General features: G+C 47.3%; 2 protein-coding genes across 3 annotated transcripts; one reads left to right on the top strand and one right to left on the bottom strand.

The window, feature by feature from the left end:
- Nucleotides 1-6: 6 nt before the first annotated feature.
- PDAP1 (PDGFA associated protein 1) lies at nt 7-10,043 on the bottom strand. Its single transcript, XM_004380803.2, has 6 exons — nt 9,908-10,043; nt 7,086-7,177; nt 5,708-5,818; nt 3,758-3,879; nt 1,428-1,579; nt 7-225 (listed from the first exon to the last, which is right to left on the bottom strand). The coding sequence occupies exons 1-6, from the start codon at nt 9,918-9,920 to the stop codon at nt 167-169; spliced, it is 549 nt and encodes a 182-aa protein (XP_004380860.1). The 5' UTR covers nt 9,921-10,043; the 3' UTR covers nt 7-166.
- Nucleotides 10,044-10,223: 180 nt separating this feature from the next.
- BUD31 (BUD31 homolog) lies at nt 10,224-24,025 on the top strand. Of its 2 annotated transcripts, none has more exons than XM_004380802.3 (6): nt 10,224-10,370; nt 11,560-11,700; nt 12,235-12,356; nt 21,950-22,072; nt 22,287-22,453; nt 23,787-24,025. In XM_004380802.3, exons 3-6 carry the CDS (start codon nt 12,263-12,265, stop codon nt 23,835-23,837), a joined length of 435 nt encoding a protein of 144 aa, XP_004380859.1. In that variant the 5' UTR covers nt 10,224-10,370; nt 11,560-11,700; nt 12,235-12,262; the 3' UTR covers nt 23,838-24,025. The 2 variants fall into 2 exon arrangements, with proteins under 2 accessions (XP_004380859.1, XP_023591097.1); XM_023735329.1 differs by lacking the exon at nt 10,224-10,370 and adding an exon at nt 10,371-10,490.
- Nucleotides 24,026-24,071: the final 46 nt, after the last annotated feature.

Below are 24,071 nucleotides of genomic sequence, written 5' to 3'. Positions count from 1 at the left end.
CCCCACAAACGATTTCTGTGCCAAGATGAAGAGAAGGCCCCAGGCCACAGGGGGGCTCCTAGCCATGAGGGGCTGCTGCAGCGGCGCCAGGGTGCCGGGCGGGCCGCATGTAGAGGTCCTGGCAGCGCGGCCCGGCCCCTGGTATCTCCTCTCCCTGCGGCCACCTTTACTTGTTCAGGGAGAGCGACTGCATTCGTTTTCCTGACAAAGTCGCATCATCTTTTGCTGAGAGGTGGGAAAGGAAAGGAAGGAGTTCAAACCAAACCAAACCACCCCTACACACTCATGAGCGCACACTCACACCCCCAGGACCATGGCACTTTAGTCTGCACGGCCTCAGAAAACATTCTGTGCAATGGCTCAGCAGGCAGAGGAGGACAAGATTCCACAGACGGTCTCAGATCCAGGCGTCCAGACTTCCCCGACATGTCTGCATGGCTGCCACAAACTTATTGGCAGCTGCCCCATTCACAAAGGCTCACTGACAGACAATCTACCAAACAGAAACTCTTCTTGGCCCATCTCCAGGCAGAACCCCATAATCCCAACCTCTCCCAAGGGTTCTGACGTCTAAAATCAACGCCACTCAAATAGCTGCAGGTGAAATCCTTTCCTGCTTGGGGCTTGTGAAGCAGAGCTACTGCATGGGGAGCTGGGAGAACCATGGGGTCTCCAGGGCAGCAAAAATGCTCCTGGGCAACCGAGCTCCTGTTTCTGGACCTGTTTCCTCATGATGCAGTAAGGAGACAGGACAGCAGGATCACCAGGGTTCTCCTGGCTCCGTGTGGAGAGGACTCCATGAGGCTGGGATCCACGGAAGGTCATGAGTTGATCCCCCCTATAAACTGTACCAACTTGCTGTAACCAACCTGGGCATAGAGGAAGCCCCCCAACACCTCCAGCCTACAAGGAGGGAGAGCATGGGGAATGGGGCACCTGGGCCAGACTGTACCTGAGCCTGCACTACTGTACGCAGCCCACCCCACCCCACCAGGCCCCTTGCACAGATAGTGGTGACCCCAGGCAGCTCTCCAGATTTCACAAAGCATCACAGACTTTCGTGGAACTTTCTAGCTTCGAAGGTCTGTACTGGGTCCATGGGCCTCTGAGGCCTCGCTCTGCCAGTGACCACTCTGATACTGTGAACAGTGTTCTGCAGAGGTTAAAAACCACCTGGCACTCCATCTTGCTTCGGACCCTCCCAACACCCCGGGAGATAGAGGGCAAGAATGCCCACGTCCACATGACAGGGAGCCACAGGAAGGTGCAATTTGGTCACACCACTCCTCACACAGTCCCGCTGTACAGACAGGACACCGCAGCTGGATTTGGTAGCTTGCTGGGAACCATGTCCATTAGTCAGCAACCCCAGCCTGTGCTTCTCCTGAGCAGTCAGTCATCCATCCCATCTGCAGCCCAGGACTTACCTTTCCTCTCCTCTTCTTTCTTCCTGGCGGCTTCCTCTCGCTGTTTCCGGATGATTGCCAGCCGGGCGAGGTCAGCCTTGGCCTGCTCTGTCTTCCCAGCTAAATGCATTTTCATGTACCGCTCTTTTGCTTTCTGCTTCTCAATTTCTTCTCTGTTTGGATAAAATGATGTCACAGGGAACATCCTCCCCATCATTTAGTGAAGCTGGACATGGGAGCCAGAACAAAGGCCAAGGACTCAGGCTTAGGGCCAAAGTGGGGAGGGTGCCGGGTCGAGGGAGGACCCTGACTCGTGTGTGCCCTCTGCCTGATGGACACTCAGCAAGCAAGCAGTGAAGGAGCCCGGGCCTGCGCACATGCGTGCCTGAGGGGAAGGCTTCAATGGTGCACTCAGTGTCCCCAGATGAAGACACGGGTGGGGAGGGGAGCTTGGCACCTGTGACCTTCAGAGCCTTAGCCTGTGACAGGACAGTATCTGGCTAGGGAGACAACATTCAGGGGCTTCATGACTAGGGCCTGGTGTCCATGGTGAGAAAGGGGGACCAAGACAAGTGAACTGTGCATCCAGAGAAGATGGCCAGGACGAAGGCACTGGAAACCACATTCCATAAGGAAGGAGAGAGAAGCAGGGGTCCCCAGGCCATGGTTAAGGACCATGGTTGGCATACCGACACATCTAAGCTCTGGTTAGAATGGCGTGGGACTGGGCAGCATTTCTTCCTGTTGTACATAGGGTCATTATGAGTCAGAATCGACTCTACGGCACCTAACAACAGTCATCTCCGGTCAATGTGATATGGCCATTTTCAGCCAGAGCAGCTCAAATATTCAGAGGCTGTCTCCCAAGGGGATGAAGCCCCATCAGTGGGGTTGTGAGAACAAAAGCCGAACTGGCCCAGGGTAAAGGTGTCAAGTGATCAAACCACTTGGCCAAGGGAAGTGGTTAGGCGAATCCGTTACTCTCCGAGGAGCTATTCACGAGCCCGAGGATTCTGAAATGCAGTGGGTGTCCTGCAGGAGTGGGTGCCCTGCAGGGTGAGGCAGGAAGGTCCCATCTGCATGGGTTTCTGAAGAGCCAAGTGCTGGAGGGGAGGAGGAGCCCTGCCTGGCCACATGGAGGCCTCCACGAGACACACGGCTCGGGTATAAGGACAACAAGGCACGTAAGCCTGGCTGGGGGAGAAAGCAAAGCCACCAGGGCATGGGGTGAGTAGATGTGTTGCCTGGGAGACTCGGGACAAGCCACGTGCTAAAGATGAGGAGATAACACCCACTGGCCCAGCAGATCCACCCGGGGAGGGAGGTCCAGAGCCAGGCGCTGCTGGGCTGTGCCTCAGAGCTCCAAGCCCGGGAGACCACAGAGGCATCTGGAACGATGAGCAAGGCCGCCTGGAGGCTCTGCAGGCCCCCAGTGAAGACTTGAGTGCCAGGCACAGTGCTGGCCTTTACAGCTATCATCTTGGCAACCCTAAAGGGCAAGGTATCAACAGGACCCCTCTTTACTGGTGAGGACACTGAGACCCAGAAAGGCAGTGACTTGTCCGCAGTGGCACAGGTGCTAAGTGGCAGAGCCTGGTGTCACTAGGGCCCTTCTGCTGAGGGAAGGCCAGCACCACCCCAGGCTGTTGGGGTTCTGGGGGCTCAATCCCAAGAAGGAAGCTACCAAAGGAGAAGATGGCTCCTTAGCAGCCTCCACTCGTTCCCCAAGCTCACGGACCTTCCCCATGGGGATTTTCACAGACAGCCCCCTCAGTGCCATGGGGCAGCCAGGACAGCACAGCTGGGAAGTGGATTTAAATCCCAGCAGTCTGGTCAGAAGAGAAACTCGGCTGCTCTCCCCAGCAACCTTCAGCTCTTTGTCAGGCCCCTGACAGCCATCAGAGGTCAGGGCACTCACTACCTGTCGAGCACAGACTATAAGCAGGCACTTCAGTTCTCGGCCTCATCCTCACACAACCTATAAGGCACCTGCAGCTCTATTTTCACCCGGGACTCAGAGAGGGCTGGGACAGCTTTCTGGACGGCACAGACCCCAGTCCCCATGGCCACAGCGGTACAGACAGACGCAGGTAAGGAATGGTAAGCCCAGGCTGGAGCACGGGCACTCTGGAGGAAGTGACCATAGGTTAACCTGCTGTGTCCCTGGGCCAGCTACTCCAAGTGCAACGCTCAGGTCTTAATCTTCTATTTTCCTTGATTTCACGTTTCACTGGTGAATTTTTGGGGGGAAAGGAGGAAGGAAGCTACTGTAGAGGCTTTGGGGAATGAGATGAAACAAACACCACAGCTAGAGCCCCCACCCAGCCTCTGGCCCACCCAGCAGACGTTACCGTTCTCTCCTCGAAAGCTCCTTTGGCCCATCCAGATCCAGTTGTGTGACCTTTTTGGTTGTCTGTGCCACCCGGTTGGGGTTCTCGATGTCGATGAGCCCTTCCACGCCTTTGCGTTTTTGCTAGGATTAGGCAAGACGGTGGCCGTTGGAGAAGTTTAGGTCCTGCAGAGCCCCAGGGCCACACACACCCCCCATCCCACCTGAATGGAAACACACTTCCACTCCATGCCATACTCAACAGGATGCTGAGTCCGGGCCTCACAAAGGGGACAGCACTCAGGAGGTGCAGGGACTGCGAGTGCAGTGCTAGTGCAGTGTGTGTAATGGGAGCCCGGCCCATGCCAGCAGCGGAGGTTATGATCCCAGCTTCAGAGATGACAGAGTGGAGGCTCAAGGTTAAATATCCTGCCCGAGGCCAACCAGGACGTAAATGGTGGATGAAAGGCAAACCCAAGCCCAACTCTCAAGCTCTCAGCTCAGGTTGCTATTCCCCGAAAGTATTTTCCATGGGATCCTGTGCCTGTTTTTTCCTGCAGCAAGCACATGCTGTATCCCAGGGCAGGGTGGGCCAAGGGCATGTGTCCTCATGACCAATTCCAATCCCCACCCATCTTGGCTGATACAAGGAGGGAAATGCAACTTGAGAATGAGCCATCAGATCCGCACAGCCGGCGTGAGTTTCCGGAGAGGCCCAAGAACCTGGAACCTGTACCTCCCACCTCCCCCGGGGAAGTTCAGGAAGGAATGAGAACACGAATTCTTGACGTAGCAGGTGTGATCAAAATTTTAGGTCCCACCAGCCCTAGCTTTCCCCTTTAAGTGACCGTGGAGACACTTCCAAGCACCAATTAACCTGACCACTCTACAGAGCACCAGATGCCTGCCTCCAGTGCAGCTCCATACACACCTCTCCACCAATCAGACACTGCAAATGTGACTCGTCTAAAACAAAGAGCTCAAGACTCGCCCCTCACCCTGCTCCTCCCAACAATCCTAGGGACCACCCCTGATTCCTCTCTTCCCCGCAACCCCACACCCAACTTCAGCAAACCCTAGTGAGTCTATCCTCAAAATACGCCTTGAACCTGTCCACTCATCTCCACTGTCACTGCTGCCAGGTCTTGTCTTGATAACTGCTGCCATCTCCCTGCTCCTGCCCTCAGCACCCTACTACTCATCTCCAGAAAAGCCAAAGTGATATTTTAAAAACAAATCAGCAGTCGACAATGACTTTAAAACGAAGAAGAGAATGTAAGAGGACAGAGAAACTAGATTAATGGAAATAGAACAACCAGAATGAAAATAATGAGAATGTTCCCGCATTGTGAAGAATGTAACCACTGTCACTGAACAACTTGTGTAGAAATTGTTGAATGGGAAGCTAAACTACTGTATAAACCTTCACCAAAAATACAATAAAATATTATTTAAAAAAATCAGGGATCTCTCTCCCACTTCAAGGCATACACCAGTTGGCCACTACACTAAAACTCAAACCCTTTCCATGGCCCTTGCCGACCTCTCTTCCTTCATCAGTAACACTCTAGTCCTTACCCACTAAGCCACAGCCCCACCAGCCTCTTTCTGTTCCTTGAACAGGCCAAGCTTGCTCCTACCCCCAGGGTCTTTCCACTTGCTGGTCTGGCTGCCTCAACTGCTCTACAAGCCCATTTCACATGACTGGCTCCTTGTTTTTCAGATCTCCGCTTAAGTCATCTCCTATCAACACCACTCCTCCCTGTACCCTCTATTACAATCTATTTTACTCATAATACTTATCACTACTAAAAATTATTGTTATTTACTTTTTTATTGTCTATATTCCCCATTGGAATGTAAACCCTTAAGAGCAAGGATTTTGTCACATCTACCACTGGGCCTGGTGATTACCAGGCACTTGAGAAATGTTCATTGAATGGATGAGCCCAGGCCCCATCAGACGAAGTACCTGGTAGTCATCTTCATCCTCCTCACTCTCATCTGAGTCTAGAGATTTCTTCTCCTTTTTGGGGTCACCTGCAGCCCCATCTCCACCCTCTTCTCCTTGTTCTTCTTCTTCCTGTTTTAGAAATGGACAACCTGCAGGGTCAAAAATGAGAAACAAACCCCCAAGACTGTGACCCCCACCACCACCCTCAAGACTGTGGACCTTGAGAAATCAAGCCACTGGAAGGCTGGGACCACATCTGACAAGGGTCCTGCTCTGTGACCCTGGCCCCAGGGGATGGACCTGGGGCCAAGGCGGTCTATCCACTCATTCCAGGCCCGGAAACCACTCACAGTCCAGCAAGGCCCTCACACAGCCAGCCTAGGTGACAAGCTTCTCTCCAGGGCAGCAGGACTCAGCCAAGCAGCTGGAAACCACAGTGCTGCTCAGCCCCCCTCCTGTCCCCTGTCCACTCCTCCCCTCCTTTCCACTCGCACAGCCAGTGGCGCCAGCCACCTCAACCTGCCCTCGCGGACGCCCTGCTGCACAGGCTTCCCAGACAACACCCTGGCATGCCACTTCCCTCCACCTGTCTTACCTTCCCCCGAAGTCTCTTACAAAAACCTTATATCCTTGTTCTGATCTTCAGTGCCTCTGGTCAACTCTCCCTCCTTCCTGTCACTGCCACCTCTGAGCACTTGCCCACATTCTCCTCTACAAGGCCCTCCCTGACCCCCCAAGCAAGATGCGGCCCCTCCTTTCCCTGTTTCTGTGGCATGAGCTGTGCCACTCATCTGGCCCTGCGTGTGTCACCTGTGCCCTTATCCAGGCATAGATCTAGTGAGCAGAGGGAACGTGAACACCAACAACGATAGAAACATCCTGTGTCCTAGCAATGGACTAGAATGGAGTAGAGGGAACTACTACATCGGAGGGACCGGTGGGGTGGTGAGGTTGCACCAGTGGAAGAATCACAGAGGAGGTGCATTGAACAAGGTCTTGAGAAATGAACTGCTCTTTGCCTACTGGGGGTGTGGCAGGCAGTCCCGCATGGCTGGAACAGACAAGTGGGGGTGCCAGGAGCTCCAACTGTGGCAGGACACAGCCTGGAGGAGGGGGAGCCCCAGAAGGCAGGAACTGTGCTCTTTTCTCTGTGTTCCCACCCAGAGCACAGGAGCAAGAACCAATCCACTAGGGCACCATCTGCCAAGTGAACAAAGTTCTTTCTAGTCAGTTCCAATCAGGATGGCTCCCGACCTGACTGTCGTTGGTTGTTCTGGGACTCTCGCCTGTCGCCCGCTGCCCTCGCAACGGGCCATCCTTGCCTGGCTGCTCTGGAGGCCAGAGGCAGGTGGGCCACCCTGCACCACTGATGTGGCCTAGACAGACATGTACTCACCCTGGCCTTCTGCTTCTCAGCCTGGAGCTGGGCGTCGATCTCCTCGGGGCTCGTGTACTGCCTTGCCCGGCCTTTGTGGCCGCCCTTTCTTCCTGCACGAGGATGAGTAGTTTAGGAGGTGGAAGGGAGGCAGCTTCCATGACTGCCCCAACCCCCGAAGGTGGCGTCTTGCATGGGCTGCTCTCCTCACCTGTGCCTCACCAACCACCACCCAACACCTCCACTTCCTCCTCCCTCACGTGTGCAAACGGACACAAGAGCAATGTGTGACTATCTGGACTTATCACCAAACTGTGTGCGGGATGCAGGTTCCCACAAATAAGACCAGAGGGTATAGCATAGGGGAGGGGGCACAGCATGGAGCGACCGGCTAAATCCTAACATGGTGGGCTTCGATGCAATCATGAGAACGTGTAAGATTTATACCCACAACGCCACTACAGTGCCTTTTACTTGCAATATTCTATCACAGACATGAGCTCATTTGATTCTCAGTACAAACCTATGGCACATGAGTAACTGCCGGTCCTGTTTGTTTTATAGACCAAGGGACTTAAATGGCACAGGACTAGGCAGCATTTCGTTCTGTTGTACATGGGGTTGCCATGAGTCAGGGGCCGACTTGATGGCAGCAAACAACAGCAACAGTCTGTAAGTTAAAAAATGTGACTAGCAATTTTAAGAGTATGAGTTTTACAGACTTGAGCCAGGACACTAGACTGTCACTTGCTATAGCCATCAGCCAATTTTAGAGTAGAATGGTATGCTCTCTGTGGACCCCAGAGGATGCTGGGATAGCTGTGGCCTTGATCCCCACCACAGGATCTCTTCTGGAAACTGAGGCACACCTGATTTCCAGTGAGTTCCTCACCCAGAGCAAAGAATCTGTAATTAGACAGCCCAAGCTGCTCAGGACTCCAGGGACAGTAGCTGAGATACTGGCCTCCCCTGATTTCTTAGACAGCAGCTGCAAAGCCATAATTGGGCTGCTGCAGAACACATCACCCATTTTTAATGACTACCTAGCCTCCCAGGGACGTCTTGGCTTATGCTCATGAAAGTCCTATTGTGAGAGATCAAGCTTGCCATTAAAAAAAAAAACAAAACCAACACCCTCTCTCACCCTCTTAATATTTCAGGCAATAGTAGCTCCTAAAAACTGGTTACTACAGGCTCCCATCCTGCACAACTGGCTATGTGATAATGATCTTGGCTTGCTTTACAATAACTTTTACAGAAGATTCTTCAAGCTTTTAAAAATGCTTCCCAGTCAGCATAATGGAAACAAGTTGTTCCTAGGTGCATGGTGAATTTTATACTTTTTAAAAACACATTCACGTTTTCTAGGGTCCCTGGGTGGTGCAACAGGTCTGCGCTTGACTACCAACTAAAAGGTTGGCGGTTTGAATCCAGCTAGCAGCATCATGGAGAAAAGGCCTAGAGATCTGCTTCCGCTTCCGTAAAGATTATAGCCAAGAAAATCCTATGGTGCAGTTCTACTGTCACGTGGCAGTTGAAAATCGACTCGACACTACCTAACAACAAAGCTTTCCACAGGCCAAAAGACCAAGTCATTTAGCTATGAATTGATAGTAAACATTTTGTAATGGTAACTCCCAATCTTGGCCCAAAGTACTCATTAAGTAGGACTCTGGAGCAGAAGGGCTGTTAGCACCACTCTTTTACAGACGCTGACACTGAGGAACACAGAGGGTACACAGTGTCCCCGGCGCCAGAATTAATCAGCAGAGAGCTAGATTTAAACAGATCCAGCTCTGTAAATCTCATTATCTCTGGAAATAAGAGTCAGGAAGTCACTTAGGTGTGAAAAAGCTTCAAGTAGATGTTCCTGGGCTGAGTGCACTGGCTGCATTTTAACCAACACGACACATGAGCTGCCACTATTAACTGAACAGCTGTTCCCTGCCAGGAGCTAACCAGGCCCTCCATCTGTTCTATCATTTTCCGACCCCCACCCCAACTCTGAGAGAAGGATCATCACCCCAGGGTTTCAGAGGAGGAAAACAAGCTGCGTTCAAGGCCACAGAGTTTGACAGTGACACTGTGGGATTCAAGCCGAGAACTACTGATTCTCAGGGGAAAGAGGATGGAGGACGGTCCACAACATACTGAGCCATGCACTCTTCACCTTCTCGGCCTTACAAATAAAAATACTAGCTGGGCCCTTAGCGGCTGCCAGGCATCGTATCGAGCACTCTGATTACCTAGCTAAAGCCTCGCGCGTCAGTGTTACTGAGGTACGTACAATTATTATCCCCACTGCAAGTGAGGAAACTGACACACAGGGAGGTTAAGAGACTTGGCTCAAAGGCCCACAAGGAGTCGCTACTGGATAGAGGCGTCATAGTCAGGTAGGCTGGGCCCAAGAGCATCACATTAAAGCTTATCTGGCAAAGGCCCGACCGGGCCGGAGCCCGAGAGGGCCCACGTTTTACACGCGAGGCAGGCGGGCCCAGTCACAGGGGCGGGACGCGGTGACTCAGTTCCCGGCGAGCCTCGAAGTGAGAGGAAACTTCAGACCCCCTAGACCTGGAGAAGCACGCACCAGATCCGGCCTCGGTGCCAGTGAGAACCAGAGCCTCTGGGACTCTTCAGACCCCTGAAGGAGTGGCTCTAGGCCACTACGGTCCTCAGTTTCCACATCGAGACAATTGGGCGTCGAGGCCCAGCCCTGGCCCTCAGCTGGCGCGGACGCCCGTCCGCTGCGCTGCTCTCTGAGACACATCGCGGGCTGAGGGAACAGCAGGAATAGGACTCGGGCCGCCCCTCGAGGCCCTCGAGCCACGCGCGCCCACTCTCACCTCCTTTAGGCATCGCGGCTCCAGCGGCTGCTGAGGCGGCGCCTCGAACTGACACCGGAACCGGAAATTCCTCGGGCACAACTCTTTCCGCCCGGCCAAGTGCCCACCACGAGCCGCCACAGCCGCCGCGAGGACCGGGGACCTCGGAGAGGCCCCCAACAAGAAGAGGGACTGTCCCGCGCGCTGCCTGAAACCAGGCTCTCCCGCGAACTGTCGGGCAAGAGTGTCCCCAGTAGCCTCGCCAGGGGAGACGCGTGCCCCTGCCGGCCACCCCCACGGAAACTGAGGGCGCAGGGTAGCAGCGGCTGCGGAATTCTCTACAGGCAGCTCTGTGGACACCTAAGATCACGCAAAACCCTCGCGGGGAGGGGCGGGGTTTCGCGAGGACCTCATCCTCAAGAGATCACGTGAGAAGAGGAAGTGGACAGTAGAGAAGCGGCTGCGGGAGAGAACGGGGATTTTGGTGAGTGTTTGGGTGCCTTGGTTACGGTTTTAGCCAGAGGTTGGAGGTCTGCGCTGGCTCAGAGGGCGATCTGAGTTCCTGGACTGGGATGGGATCGGCCGGCTGGACCGGGAGGCCGGAGTGAGTTTCTGGGAGAAGGCGGTGCCTCTGTTATTTTGCTGAGGGGATGGCAGATTTGTGGGGTTCCTTGCTACTGAGCGTCTTTTCACGCCGTTTTCTCCGCCAGGGACTTGTTTTCTCTACATTTTGTTTGTTCTTCTAATTCTGCTTTCGATGCAGTCCTTTTCTTGAACTTTCCGTGGAGTCCCGCTTATAACGTCTTCTGTCCTTACGAGCGCTTTTCCCCTCTCTCCTCTCTCGAGCCGCCCCTAAGAGATGATGGTTTTTGCGCCTCCCACCACCTGTTTTTGACTTGGTTACTTCATACCTGTTACCTCCCCCGGGAGGGCTCCTCTGACTCCCAGGCTGGGCCAAAAACCAAAACCAAACCTGTTGCTGTCGAGTCGATTCCGACTTACAGCGACCCTATAGAACGGAATCGACTCGATGGCAATGGGTTTGGTTTGTTTGTTTTCAATAAGACTGAGTAGACCTTCCCCATAGGGTTTCCAGGGAGTGGCTGGTGGATTCGAGCTGCCAATCTTTTGGTTAGTAGCCGAGCTGTTAACCACTGCGCTACCAGGGCTCCAGGCCCCCGAATTTCCCCGGGTAATAGGAAAGTGATCCTTTTCTTATCACTGGCTGTGTCTTTGCCCTCCCAGACCATTCTCTGTAGCTTCACACGGGGAAGACCCCAGTGTAAAGAGCACTGATCCTGCAGGTTTGCGTCTATGTGATCCTGACTTTACTTCTTGAAATTTGTTTCCTCATTTGTAAGGTTGCTATGGAGAGTTTGTGAGAGGAGGCGGTCTGTGTGTAGGAGGGGGACTTAGTAAACTCAGTAAACCTTCAGAATGGAAGGACTGGGTGAATTTAGGGGAGATGTGTCTGTTGTGCTTAAAGGTTAGCGAAAATTGGCCTGCATTCTCTTTGCCAGCTAGGAAACGCTGTGTGGTTTGAAAAGTGTTTTGCTGTTTAGGTTTGGACTGGCTTATTGCATGGACTGTCCATGACTTGTCTTTGGGTAGGTCGTTTGATAGGTTTAAAAGGGGCTATAGCAATCACCTAATCCACTGCCTTCATTTTACAGATGAGGAGATTGAGGACCAGAGAGGGAAAGTGACCTCCCCAAAGTCACAGCGAGTAAATGGTAGAGCTGAAAAAGAACCCAAGCCTGTAACTGCAGAGTCCAGAGATATTCCCAGTACACCCTTGGAAAGCAGATCCTAAGGTGCTTTGGTTTTACAGCTTCTTTTTCCCTTTGGAATACTCATCCTCCCAGCTCCCCTAGTCCTAGTTGTCCTCACACTGCAATATTGTTGCCCTTTCACCTTTCTGTGTCCCCTGCTAGAATGTCACCTTTTTAGGGGCAGAGGTTGTATCTTAAATCATTCAGTACAGGGCCAAGACTATAGTTGATGTTAATGATAACAGTAAGCATCTATTAAGTACACATTATATACCAGGCACTTTATATACAGTTATAATTAAGTTTTCATAGTGACGTGATAAGGTAGGTTCTGTTATCCTCATTTTACAGATGCGTAAACTGAGATTTAGGGATTTTAATGAGCTTTCTAAGGTCACAACAATGGTTAAGTATCAGAGCCAGGATTTGAACCCAGGCATTTATAATGCTGAACCCCTTCCAGTAGCCACTGCCCTGTGCTGCTTTTAGGTAGTGGATGTGTGCCACAGTGGTAGCTGGTGGAGGCCATTGGCGATCTAAGGTTCAGAAACCAATTCAGTTCATTTTTTTCCCCAGATCTTTGCAAATTATTTTGTGAACAAAAATGCCTAAAGTCAAAAGAAGCCGGAAAGCTCCCCCAGATGGCTGGGAGTTGATTGAACCAACACTAGATGAATTGGATCAAAAGATGAGAGAAGGTGAGTGTGGAAGTATCTGTCTGGGTTGGCTGGGTCCTGGAATCACAGGTTGAGGTGCCTCCACGGGCCGAGCAAAATGCAAGTATAAATTGGAACAGGTGGCACCACTGTGTCTCCGGACATGGACCTATCTTGTTTGCTTATAAACTCCAAAACTAAACCCATTGTTCTTTCTTTTTTCTTTCTTCCTTTTTATTTTTATTGTTGTAGTTTAAGTGCAAGTTTACAATTCAAGTTAGCCTCTCATATAAAAATTTATACATACGTTGTTATGTGACCCTAATTGCTCTCCCTGTACTGTGACAGCATATTCCTCCTTTCTACCGCTGGTCTCCCGTGTCCATTCAACCAGCTTCTGACACTCTTTGCCTTCTCATCTCATCTCCAGACAGGAGCTGCCCATTTAGTCTCATGTATCTACTTGAGCTAAGAAGCACACTCTTCACGAGTATTACTTTATGTCCCACAGTCCAGTCCAATCTTTGAAGAGTTGGCCTCGGGAATTGTTTTTTTAGTTGTGGGTTGACAAAGTCTGGGGGCCATGCTTTCTGGGGTTCCTCCAGTCTCAGACCATTAAGTCTGGTCTTTTACTAGAATTTGAGTTCTGCATCCCACCCTTCCCCTGCTCCATCAGGGACTCTCTGTTGTGTTCCCTGTCAGGGCGGTCATTGGTGGTAGCCAGGCAACATGTAGTTCTTCTGGTCTCAGGCTGAGGAAGTCTCTGATCTCTGTGGCCCTGTCTTTCTCTTGGGGTAATACTTTTCTTATGTCTTTGGTGGTCTTCATTCTCCTTTACTCCAGGTGGTTGGAACCAGTTTGCTAGCTTTTAAGACCCCAGACGCCACTCACCAAAGTAGGATGCAGAACGTTTGCTTAATAAACTTTGTTATGCCAATTGACTTAGATGTCTTCTGAAACCATGGTCCCCAGACTCCTGCCTCTGCTACTCTGTCCCTCGAAGTGTTTGATTGTATTCAGGAAACTTCTTAGCTTGGGTTTAGTCCCGTTGTGCTGTCTTCCCCTGTGGTATATGCTGTCCTTCCCTTCACCTCAGGTAATTCTTGTCTACAATCTAGTGAATAAGCCTTATCCTCCCTCCCCACTATTGTAACCATCAAAGAATGTTTTCTTCTGTGTGTAAACCTTTTCTTGAGTTCTTATAATAGTGGTCTTATACAATATTTGTTCTTCTGTGACTGACTAAATTCACTCAGCATAATGCTCTCCAGGTTCCTCCATGTTATGTTTCACAGCTTCATCGTTTTTCTTTATTGTTGTGTCATATTCCATTGTGTGAATATACCATAATTTGTTTATCCATTCATCTGTTGATAGGCTATCATTAACAGTCCTACAATTAACATGTAAATCCACTGTTCTAGAGTTGATTCTGACTCATGGTGACCCCATGTGTTACAGAGAGAAACTGCTCCATAGGGTTTTCTTGGATACATCTGTATGGAAGCAGATCACCAGACCTTTCTTCATCAGCACTGCTGGGTGTGTTTGAACTACCAACCTTTAGGTTAGTAGTCAGGCACAAACTGTTTGCACCACCCAGGGACCTCTATTAACTCATTAAAAAAAAAACTCTAAGCTCACTGCTGTCAAGCCAGTTCTGACTCATAGTGACCTTATAGGACAGAGTAGAACTGCCCCATAGGGTTTCCAAGGCTGAAATCTTTTTTATTTTTTTTATTTTTATTATTTTACTTTAGATGAAGGTTTACAAAACAAACTAGCTTCTCATGAAACAATCAGTACACATACTGTTTTGTGACATTGGTTACCAATCCCGCGACATGTCAACACTCTCCTCTTCTAGACCTTGGGTTCCCTAGTACCAGCTTTGCTGTCCCCTCCTACCTTCTAGTCCTTGCCCCTGGGCTGGTGTGTCCCTTTAGTCTCGTTTTGTTTTATGGGCCTGTCTAATCTCTGGCTGAAGGATGAACCTCAGGAGTGACTTCATTACTGAGCTAAAAGGGTGTCTGTGGGCCATACTCTTGGGATTTCTCCGGTCTCTGTCAGGCCACTAAGTCTGGTCTTTTTTTATGAGTTAGAATTTTGTTCTACTTTTTTCTCCAGCTCTGTCCTGGACCCTCTACTGTGATCCGTGTCAGAGCCATTAGTAGTGGTAGCCGGGTACCATCTAGTTGTGCTGGACTCGGTCTGGTGGAGGCTGTGGTAGTTGTGGTCCATTACTCCTTTGGACTAATCTTTCCCTTGTGTCTTTGGTTTTCATCATTCTCCCTTGCTCCCAACAGTGTGAGACCATTGGAGCATCTTTAGATGGCCACTCAAAAGCTTTTAAGACCCCAGACACTACTCACCAAAGTAGAATGTAGTACACTTTCTTTATAAACTATGTATTGCCAGTTGAGCTAGATGTTCCCTGAGACCATGGTCCTCACAGCCCTCAGCCCAGTAATTCAGTTCTTCAGGGAGTTTGGATGTGTCTACTGAGCTTCCATGACCTTGTCTTGGTTTCCTCAATATTGTGTACTGTCTTAACCCTTCACCAAAGTTACTTACTTATCTATTGTCTATTTAGCGTTTTTCTGTCCCCACCCCCCCCCTCGTAACCATCAAAGACTGTTTCTTTTTTGTGCGTAAACCTTTTCATGAGTTTTTACAGTAGAGGTCTCATATAATATTTGTCCTTTTGTGATTGACTTATTTCACTCAGCATAATGCTCTCCAGATTCATGCATGTTATGAGATGCTTCACAGATTCATCATTGTTTATCACTGTGTAGTACTCCATTGTGTGTATGTACCATAGTTTATCCATTCATCTGTTGATGGGCACCTAAGTGGTTTCCATCTTTTTGCTATTGTGAACAATGCTGCAGCGAACATGGGTGTGTATATGTCTATTCGTGTGACAGATCTTCTCTAGGATATATTCCTAGGAGTGGGATTGCTGGATTATATGGTATTTCTATTTCTAGCTAAGGAAGCACCATATTGTTTTCCAAAATGGTTGTACCATTTTGCATTCCCACCAGCAGTGCATAAGAGTTCCAGTTTCCCCGCAGCCTCTCCAGCATTTGTTGTTATCTGGTATTTTTTGATTTGTGCCTGTAATGCTGGGTGAGATGGTATCTCATTGTGGTTTTGATTTGCATTTCTCTAATGGCTAGTGATCACAAGCATTTCCACATGTGTCTGTTAGCCACTTGAATGTCCTTTTTGGTGAAGTGGCTGTTCATTTCCTTTGCCTATTTTTTAATCGGATTATTTCTTTTTGTTGTAGAAGTGTTGGATATTCCTGTAGATTTTAGAGATTAGACCTTTGTCAGATTTGTCATAGACTAAAATTTTTTTCCAGTCTGTAGGTTCTCTTTTTACTCTTTTGGTGAAGTCTTTTGATGAGGATAAGTATTTAATTTTTAGAAGATCCCAGTTATCTAGCTTCTCTTCTTAAGTTTCTGTGTTGTTAGTTATGGTGTATATCCTGTTAATGCCCTGCATTAGGGCCTCTGGCATTGATCCTATTTTGTTTTCTATGATCTTTATAGTTTTTGGTTTTATATTTAGGTCTGTGATCCATTTTGAATTAGTTTTTGTGTATGGTCTGAGGTATGGGTCTTATTTCATTTTTTTGCAGATGGACATCGAGTTTTGCCAGCACCATTTGTTAAAAAGACTGTCTTTTCCCCATTTGATGGACTTTGGGCCTTTGTCAAAAATCAGGTGACTGTAGGTGGATGGATTTACATCTGGGTTCTTAATTCTGTTCCACAGGTTTATGTGTGTGTCATTGTACCAGGACCAGGCTGTTCTGACTACCATAGTTGTAAAGTAGGTTCTGAGGTCAGGCAGTATGAGTCTTCCTACTGTATTTTTTTCTTCAGTAATGCTTTACTTATCCGGGGCCTCTTCCCTTTCCATATAAAGTTAATTAGTTTTTCCATCTCATTAAACGATGGTTTTGGTTTGGATCAGGATTGCATTGTATTCGTAGATTGCTTTGGGTAGAATTGACATTTTCACAATGTTGAGTCTACCTATCTGTGAGCATGCTATGTTTTTCCATTTTAAGTCCCTGATTAGATTTATTCCTAAGTATTTTATTTTTTTAGGGGCTATTATAAATGGTATTCTTATCCTGATTTCCTTTTCGTCATTCTCTTTATTGGTGTATAGGAATCCAACTGATTTTTGTATATTTTTCTTGTGTTCGGTTACTCTGCTGAATCTTTCTATTAGTTCCAGTAGTTTTCTCGTGGAGTCTTTTGGGTTTTGTATGTATAGTATCATATCATTCACAAATAGGAACAGTTTTACTTCTTCATTACCAATTTGGATGCCCTTTATTTCTCTTTCTTGCCTTATTGCTCTAGCTAGGACTTCCAGCACAATGTGAAACAGGAGTGGTGATAAAGGGCATCCTTGTCTTCTTCCTGTTTTCAAGGGGAATGTTTTCAGCCTCTCTCCATTAAGAATGATGTTGGCTGTTGGTTTTGTATAGATGCCCTTTATTATGTTGAGGAATTTCCCTTCTATACCTATTTTATTGAGAGTTCTTATCAGGAATGAGTGTTGGACTTTGTCAAATTTCTTTTCTGCTTTGACTGAGATGATCATGTGATTATTTATGTGGTGGATTATGTGGATTGATTTTCTAATGTTGAACCATCCTTGCATACCTGGTATGAATCCCATTTGGTCATGGTGCATTATTTTTTTGATATGATGCTGAATTCTGTTGGCTAGAATTTTGTTGAGAATTTTTGCATCTATATTCGTGAGAGATACTGGTCTGTATTTTTCTTTTTTTGTGGTGTCTTTGCCTGGTTTTGTATCAGGGTTATGCTGGCTTTGTAGAATGAACTTGGAAGTATCTCTTCCTTTTCTATGTTCTGAAATAGTTTGAGTGATACTGGTGTAAGCTCTTCTCTGAATGGTAGAATTTTCCAGTGTAGCCATTTGAGCCAGGGCTTTTTTTGGTTTGGATTTTTTTTTATTACCTTTTCAATGTTTTCTCTTGTTATGGGTCTGTTCAGATTTTCAACATTAGTTTTAGTTTGGGTAGGTAGTGTGCTTCCAGGTATTTGTTGATTTCTTTTACGTTTTCAAATTTGTTGGAGTATATCATGGTACTCTGTTACGATTCTTTTTATTTCAGTTGGTTCTGTTGTAATGTCCCCCATTTCATTTATTTGGGTTATTTGCATCTTTTCCTGTTTTTCTTTTGTCAGTTTGGCCAGTGGTTTGTTGATTTTGATCCTTTCAAAGAACCAGCTTTTGGTTTTGTTGATTCTATTGTGTTGCTATTCTCTGTTTCATTTATTTCTGCTCTGATCTTTAGTATTTGTTTTCTTCTGGTGGCTGCGGGCTTCTCTTGCTGTTCTCTTTCTGTTTATTTGAGTTGTATAGCAAATGTTTTGATTTTGTCCCTTTCTTTTTTGATATGTGCATCTATTGCTATAAATTGACCCCTGAGCACTGCCTTTGCTGTGTCCCAGAGGTTTTGGTATGGTGCATTTTCATTCTCCTCTGATAATAGGAATTTTTTTATCTTTGATTTCTTCTGTTACACAGTGGTTTTAAGCAAGGTGTTACTCAGTTTCCATGTATTTGATTTCTTTCTGTTCTTCCTGTTAATTCCCACCTTGATAGCGTTGTGATCGGAGAAGATACTTTGCGTTATGTCAAATTTTTGGATTTTGTTGAGGGTTGCTTTGTGGTCTTTCTGGAGAATGTTCCATGTGCATTGGAAAAGAATGTGTAGTTTGCAGCTGTTGGGTGGAGTGCTCTATATATGTCTGTGAGGTGAAGTTAGCTAACTGTGGTCTTTAGATCTTCTGTATCTTTGTTAAGTTTCTTTCTAGACGTTCTGTCCTTTACCAAGAGTGGTGTGTTGAAGTCTCCTACTATTATTGTGGAACTGTCAATTTCTCTTTTCAGTGCTGTTAGTTTATGTCCTTTGGAGCCCTGTCATTGGGTACATAGGTATTTATTATGGTTATGTCTTAATGATGGATTGTCCCTTTAATCATTACATAATGCACTTCTTTGTCTTTTATGGTGGATTTTGTTTTTACAGTTTATCAGAAATTAGTATTGCCACTCCTGCTCTTTTTTGGTAGCTGTTTGCTTGATAGATTTTTTTTCATCCTTTTATTTTCAATAAATTTATGTCTTTGCTTCTAAGGTGTGTCTCTTGTAGACAGCATATTGATGGATCCTGTTTTTTTATCCATCTGTCACTCTCTGTCTCTTTCTGGGTGCATTTAGGCCATTTACATTCAGTGTAATTATTGGTAGGTGTGAGTTTACTGCTGTCATTTTGTAGTGCTTTTTTCTTGTGGTGCTGACGTTTTCTTTGTTCCTCTTTCTACTGTGCTGAATTCCTTTGTTTGTGGATTTCTTTTTCATTTGTTTTTGTAGATTTTGTTTGTACTGAGACTTTGTTTTTTTTCTTTATTTTGATGAGTAGGTTTGTTAATTTTCTCTGTGGTTACCTTGGAATTTACCCTTATCTTCCTAAGTTTGAACCAGTCTTTTATTACTTGGTGTTGCCTTGTCTTCCTCTCCATTTGACCTCTTTTATTGTTCTGATGTTGTTGTCAATTACAGATTAATCCTTCTGGTTCCCTGTTGTAAACTTTTAGTTTTGATTAATCTCTGAGAGTTCATTACCTAGGTTGGTATCTGGCTGATGCAGTGGTCTTGTGTCCTAGATTCAGGCTGTCACCTGATGTTTGTTCTTTAACCGAAGGGCTACCTTTAATAATTCTTGTAAGTTTGTTTTGGTTTTTACATATTCCCTTAATTTCTGTTTGTCTGGAAATGTCCTAATTTCACCATCATATTTGAGTGAGAGTTTTGCAGGATCTATTATTCTTGGTTGGCAGTTTTTTTCTTTCAGAGTTTTGTATATGTCATCCCATTACCTTCTTGCCTGCATGGCTTCTGCTGAGTAATCAGAGCTTAGTCTTATTGTTTCACTCTGTATGTGACTTTTCGATTTTCTCAAGCTGCTCTGACAATTCTTTGTTTTTGGTTTTAGTGAGTATAATTATGATACCCCTTAGTGATTTTCTTTTGGGTTCTGTCGTATATGGGGTTCTTTGAGCTTCTTGGATGGTCAACTTTTCATCTTCCATAATATTAGGGAAGTTTTCTGCAAGGCTGAAATCTTTACGGAAGCAGACTGCCACATCTTTATCCTGTGGAGAAGCTGATGGGTTCAAACCTTTCGGTTAGCAGCCGAGCGCTTTAACCGCTGTACCACCAGGACTCCATTAACTCATAGAAGTATTCTAAATGCCTGAATATAAGAGAACACTGTTGAAAAGGTCCTCAGAAATGATTTGGTTTTTTTATTTGTTTTTTTTTTTTTGGCCAACTTTAATATAAAAGCTTTAGGGAATATAGATCAAACAGGCAAATAGTCTACCTGTAATTATTACTATTTTGGTTAGCTACATAATTTATATTTACTTGGGAATGCTGCTCTTGTTCACTTTCACATTTTATGAACCATTTTCATTCAAGCTCTTCTTGTGGGTCTTTGATGCTGTTTTCACCATGGCTTAGGATTTGCACCCTCACTCCCCCTAACTGGTGTGTGTGGTCGTGCACTTTGTGAGTTCATGTCTTCTGCTGCCTTTGCAAACTTCGTCAGAAGCCACAAGCATCCACTGACCTTTTATGATCTCCACAGTATAACTACTTACTGAATTACTTTTTAAAGCTTACTCTTAAGTGCTTGTTTGTAACTAACCTAATTCCTGTAATTATAAGGCCATACCTCCAGCAATGCTAGATTACTTTACCTCCTTTTTTCAAAACTGATTATGTCAGGAAGCCTCTATAAATACCCAAAACTTACAGTAATCAAGGTCATTTTGGGCTAATAGGTCTTTATTCAGAATACAGGAACAGGGAGAGTGCTATAATAGAAGAGATTTTGCAAGTCCTTCAAAATAAACACTTCCTCTTCTAAGGGATGATTTTTTTGAGGGAGTACGGAACCTGGTATCTGAACGTATGTAACTTTCTTTATTTCCAATATTTTCTACCTCAGCACAACTGCTAAAGGTAGAGAATTGCCTTGGGGCAGGTGTGCACTGATGTCTGATCCTCTGTGTACTGAAGGAGCAGTTCTTTCTTAGCAGGCCACTGTGCTAAGAACTTTTAGACTTGTCCAGTTTTTGCTTTTATTTTTTACATTTTCTAAAGGACTTTAAGGCGCCCTGGTGGTGCAGTGGTTAAGAGCTTGCTGCAAGCTAACCAAAAGGTTGGCAGTTTGAATCCACCAGCCGCTCCTTGGAAACCCTGTGGGGCATCTCTGCTCTGTCCTATAGGGTCACTGAGTCAGAATCGACTCAATGGCAGTGGATGTGGGGTATTTTTATTTTTTTTTTGGAAAGGACTTTTTGGTTGGAAAATGAAATTAGAGGTTAAGTTTGAAGATGATTGGAATGCCCATCTATGGGCCAGGAATTAATCTTGCAAAAGTACAATGCTGTAGGAAGAGGTATGGAAGGATAGAGAAGAGACCAGGGTGTTATTGGAAATTATCTTGGTATGAATCTTTTTTAAATTTGTTTTTTAATTTATCTAATTAAAAAAGGCATTTTTAATTTAAAACAGTGTGTTCAAATCATTTGCCTTATTTTCTTTTTTTTTTTTAATGAGAGCTTTATTAAGAGAGAATGCTGTAAAATTCACCTTTTAAAAGTGTCCAATTAAGTAGTCTTCAAGTATATTCAGAGTGGTGCAACCATAATCACAATCAATCTTGGAACATTTCATCACCCCCAAAAGAAACCCTATACCACTAGCAAGTCACTCACCATTCCCCCTTCCCCCAGGGGGCAACCACTAATCTACTTTGTCTCTGGATTTGCCTATTCTTAACATTTCATATAAGTAGAATATACAGTATTGGTCTTTTGGACTGGCTTCTTTCACTCAGCGTAATATTTCAAAGGTTCATGAATGTTGTAGCATGTCTCAGTACTTTGTTCCTTCTTATTGCTGCATATGGTACTACATACTTATTCATTAGATGATGGACATTTGGCTTGTTTTCACTTTCTGGCTGTTGTGAATAGTGCTGCTATGAACATCAGTGCACAAGTTTTTGTGTGAACATACGTTTCAGTTCTCTTGGCTGTATACCTAGGAGTGGAATTGCTGGGTCATATGGTAACTCTGTGTTCAACATTTTGGGGAACTGACAGTCTGTTTTCCAAAGCAGCTGCAGCGTTTTACAATCCCACCAACAATGTATGATGGTTCCAGTTTCTCCACATCCTCCCCAACACTTGTTATTGTCCATCATTTTGATTATAGCCATTGTAGTAGATATAAGGAGCCCTGGTGGCACAGTGGTTAAGAGCTATGGCTGCTAACCAAAAGGTTAGCAGTTCGAATCCCCCAGCTGCTCCTTGGAAATCCTATGGGGCAGTTCTACTCTGTCCTGTAGGGTCGCTATGAGTTGGAATCGACAGTTTAGTGGATATAAAGTGGTATTTATTCTTTAATCCTAGTTGTTGAAAAGTAACACTGCTTCCTGTGCAGACTAACCCCTTCTCCCCCAAAACCAACCAACCAACCTACCCTTTTCTCCCCAGCGGAGACAGAGCCTCATGAGGGGAAAAGGAAAGTGGAGTCTCTGTGGCCCATCTTCAGGATCCACCACCAGAAAACCCGATACATCTTTGACCTCTTTTATAAGCGGAAGGCTATAAGCAGAGGTATTTGGCTAAATTCTCTTCTTGGCCTTTCAAACGTGAGTGGTTTTCAGAGTTTTAAGTAATGGTTCTTACTCTTGCAACCCCAGCAGTGTCACGATTTTTTTTAGCACTAACAAAAGGGGCGGGCCCAATGTTGGATAAATACGGGTTTTCACGAAGGGTGGGGGGAGGTTTGTTACTCCGGGTCTGATGCCCATCCCCGTCTTTCTGACAGAACTATACGAGTACTGTATTAAAGAAGGCTACGCCGATAAAAACCTGATAGCAAAGTGGAAGAAGCAGGGCTACGAGAACCTGTGCTGCCTGCGCTGCATCCAGACTCGGGACACCAACTTTGGGACCAACTGCATCTGTCGGGTCCCCAAAAGCAAGCTGGAAGTGGTAAGTCCTCCCACCCATGTGGTTGGATAGTTATAGTTGGTGGTATCTTTGGTTCAGAGTTCTGCTCTGGTTGACTCCAAAGAATCTTACATTACTTTGTTGTGCTGGGATGTAGCTTTGTTGCTGGATATCCTGCTGGCCATCCCTCTGGGGAGTGAATCACACTCAGGGGTCCCTGTTACATGGAGTTTGGTGGTACTAGTGCTTGTTCGGTCTGGGGGTCAAGCTCGACTCCACCCTGGGGCACATTACTGAACTCCTTTGAAGCCTGTTTTCTCACCTGTAAACTGGGGGTGATGGTTCCTGCCTCCGGTGGCTGGGAGGGTTAAATCAGACAAGGGCAAGCCCGTCCCTTCCCTCTAGTCCTTCGTTCCATCTCAGCCCGCCTGTTTTTCCAGGCCTCTTTCCCCTCTCGGTGACGCTTTCATGTTACATTCACTACATTTCAGAATTTTCTGTTCCAAAACTATGCTGGGAAACTTGGGCGTGGTGCTGGGGGGCTGCAGCCCCTCTGAGGCAGAGCTACAGAACGAAGCAGGTGCTGGCCGTTGGTGGCTCTCCCTGCACAGTCTGGAAACTCGAGGACAGGCATGCTGAGCAGTAGAGTGAGTGAACATAGGACACTGAGTGAGGGCAGCCTCCCTGGGAAGTTGTGGGTGCTAGACTTCTGTTTGGGGCAGTGCCACGGTGGTGTCTGGGCTAGGGTGAGCTGCCCCAGCCCTGCACCCAGAACAGAGCCAGTTCCGACTTTGTTGGGTTTCACCATAGGATTTTGTTTGCTTAGCATCTTGCTTCTCCAAAAAAAGGGAAAAAAATAAAAACAAATGGCTGCTCTGAGAGCAGCTGGCACAGGCCCTGGCCAGACACCCAGCCCCCCTGGGCGGGGAACACCGTCTGCTGGCTGGAGATGCCAGTGCGCAGTCTCCTTCCCCGGCCCCACCAGAGGCCGCGCTGAGCTCTGAGCAGCAGCAGCAGGCCCACCTCCGGCACAGTCAGCATGCTGTGTCCCGAGTGAGCGGAATAACAAGTTACTCACGTGGATCTTTGTTTTTTCTTTTTTTGGCAAGTGTGAATAGTTGTGGAGACAGCAGTAGGTGTTTGCATTTTCATGAGGGAACTGGGTTTCCCCCTCCAGAACTGGCACTGAGGAACGTCCTGGAGGGAGGGAACGTCCCACTGCCTCCCTCCTCAGTTGGGGGATGGCCGTGCGTGTTTGTGTGTACAGACACGTATGTGTCTCTTGGGCAGAGGGTAGGGGACACCAGGAGGGAGCCTCCCCTGCCTGTGGGGGCCCCACCAGGGGGTAGCTCTTAGCCCTTGGTCTCTGTTGCAGGGCCGGATCATCGAGTGCACGCACTGCGGCTGCCGGGGCTGCTCCGGCTGAGGCCCTCCAGCCTGACCCCACTCCATCCTGGACTTTGGACTTTGCAGGCTGCCTTTGCGCTACCCTGTCCTGGGAGCTGCTCTTCTCTGCCCAGCACTACCCCAAACCCGCACCGGAGTGTGGGCTCCCTGGGGAAGACTTCGGTGTTCATCAGCTGTGATTTGTAAAAATAAAACCTCTCAGCCTCTTGGGTCCTGTGTTCATTCTTTCAGAGCAACAGAGTTTGTGGAGCCC

This window comes from Trichechus manatus, unplaced genomic scaffold (assembly GCF_000243295.1).
Source record: "Trichechus manatus latirostris isolate Lorelei unplaced genomic scaffold, TriManLat1.0 scaffold00077, whole genome shotgun sequence".
Lineage (NCBI taxonomy): Eukaryota > Metazoa > Chordata > Mammalia > Sirenia > Trichechidae > Trichechus > Trichechus manatus.
Note: the sequence above shows the minus strand (reverse complement) of the source record. Positions and strands in the feature narration are given on the sequence as shown.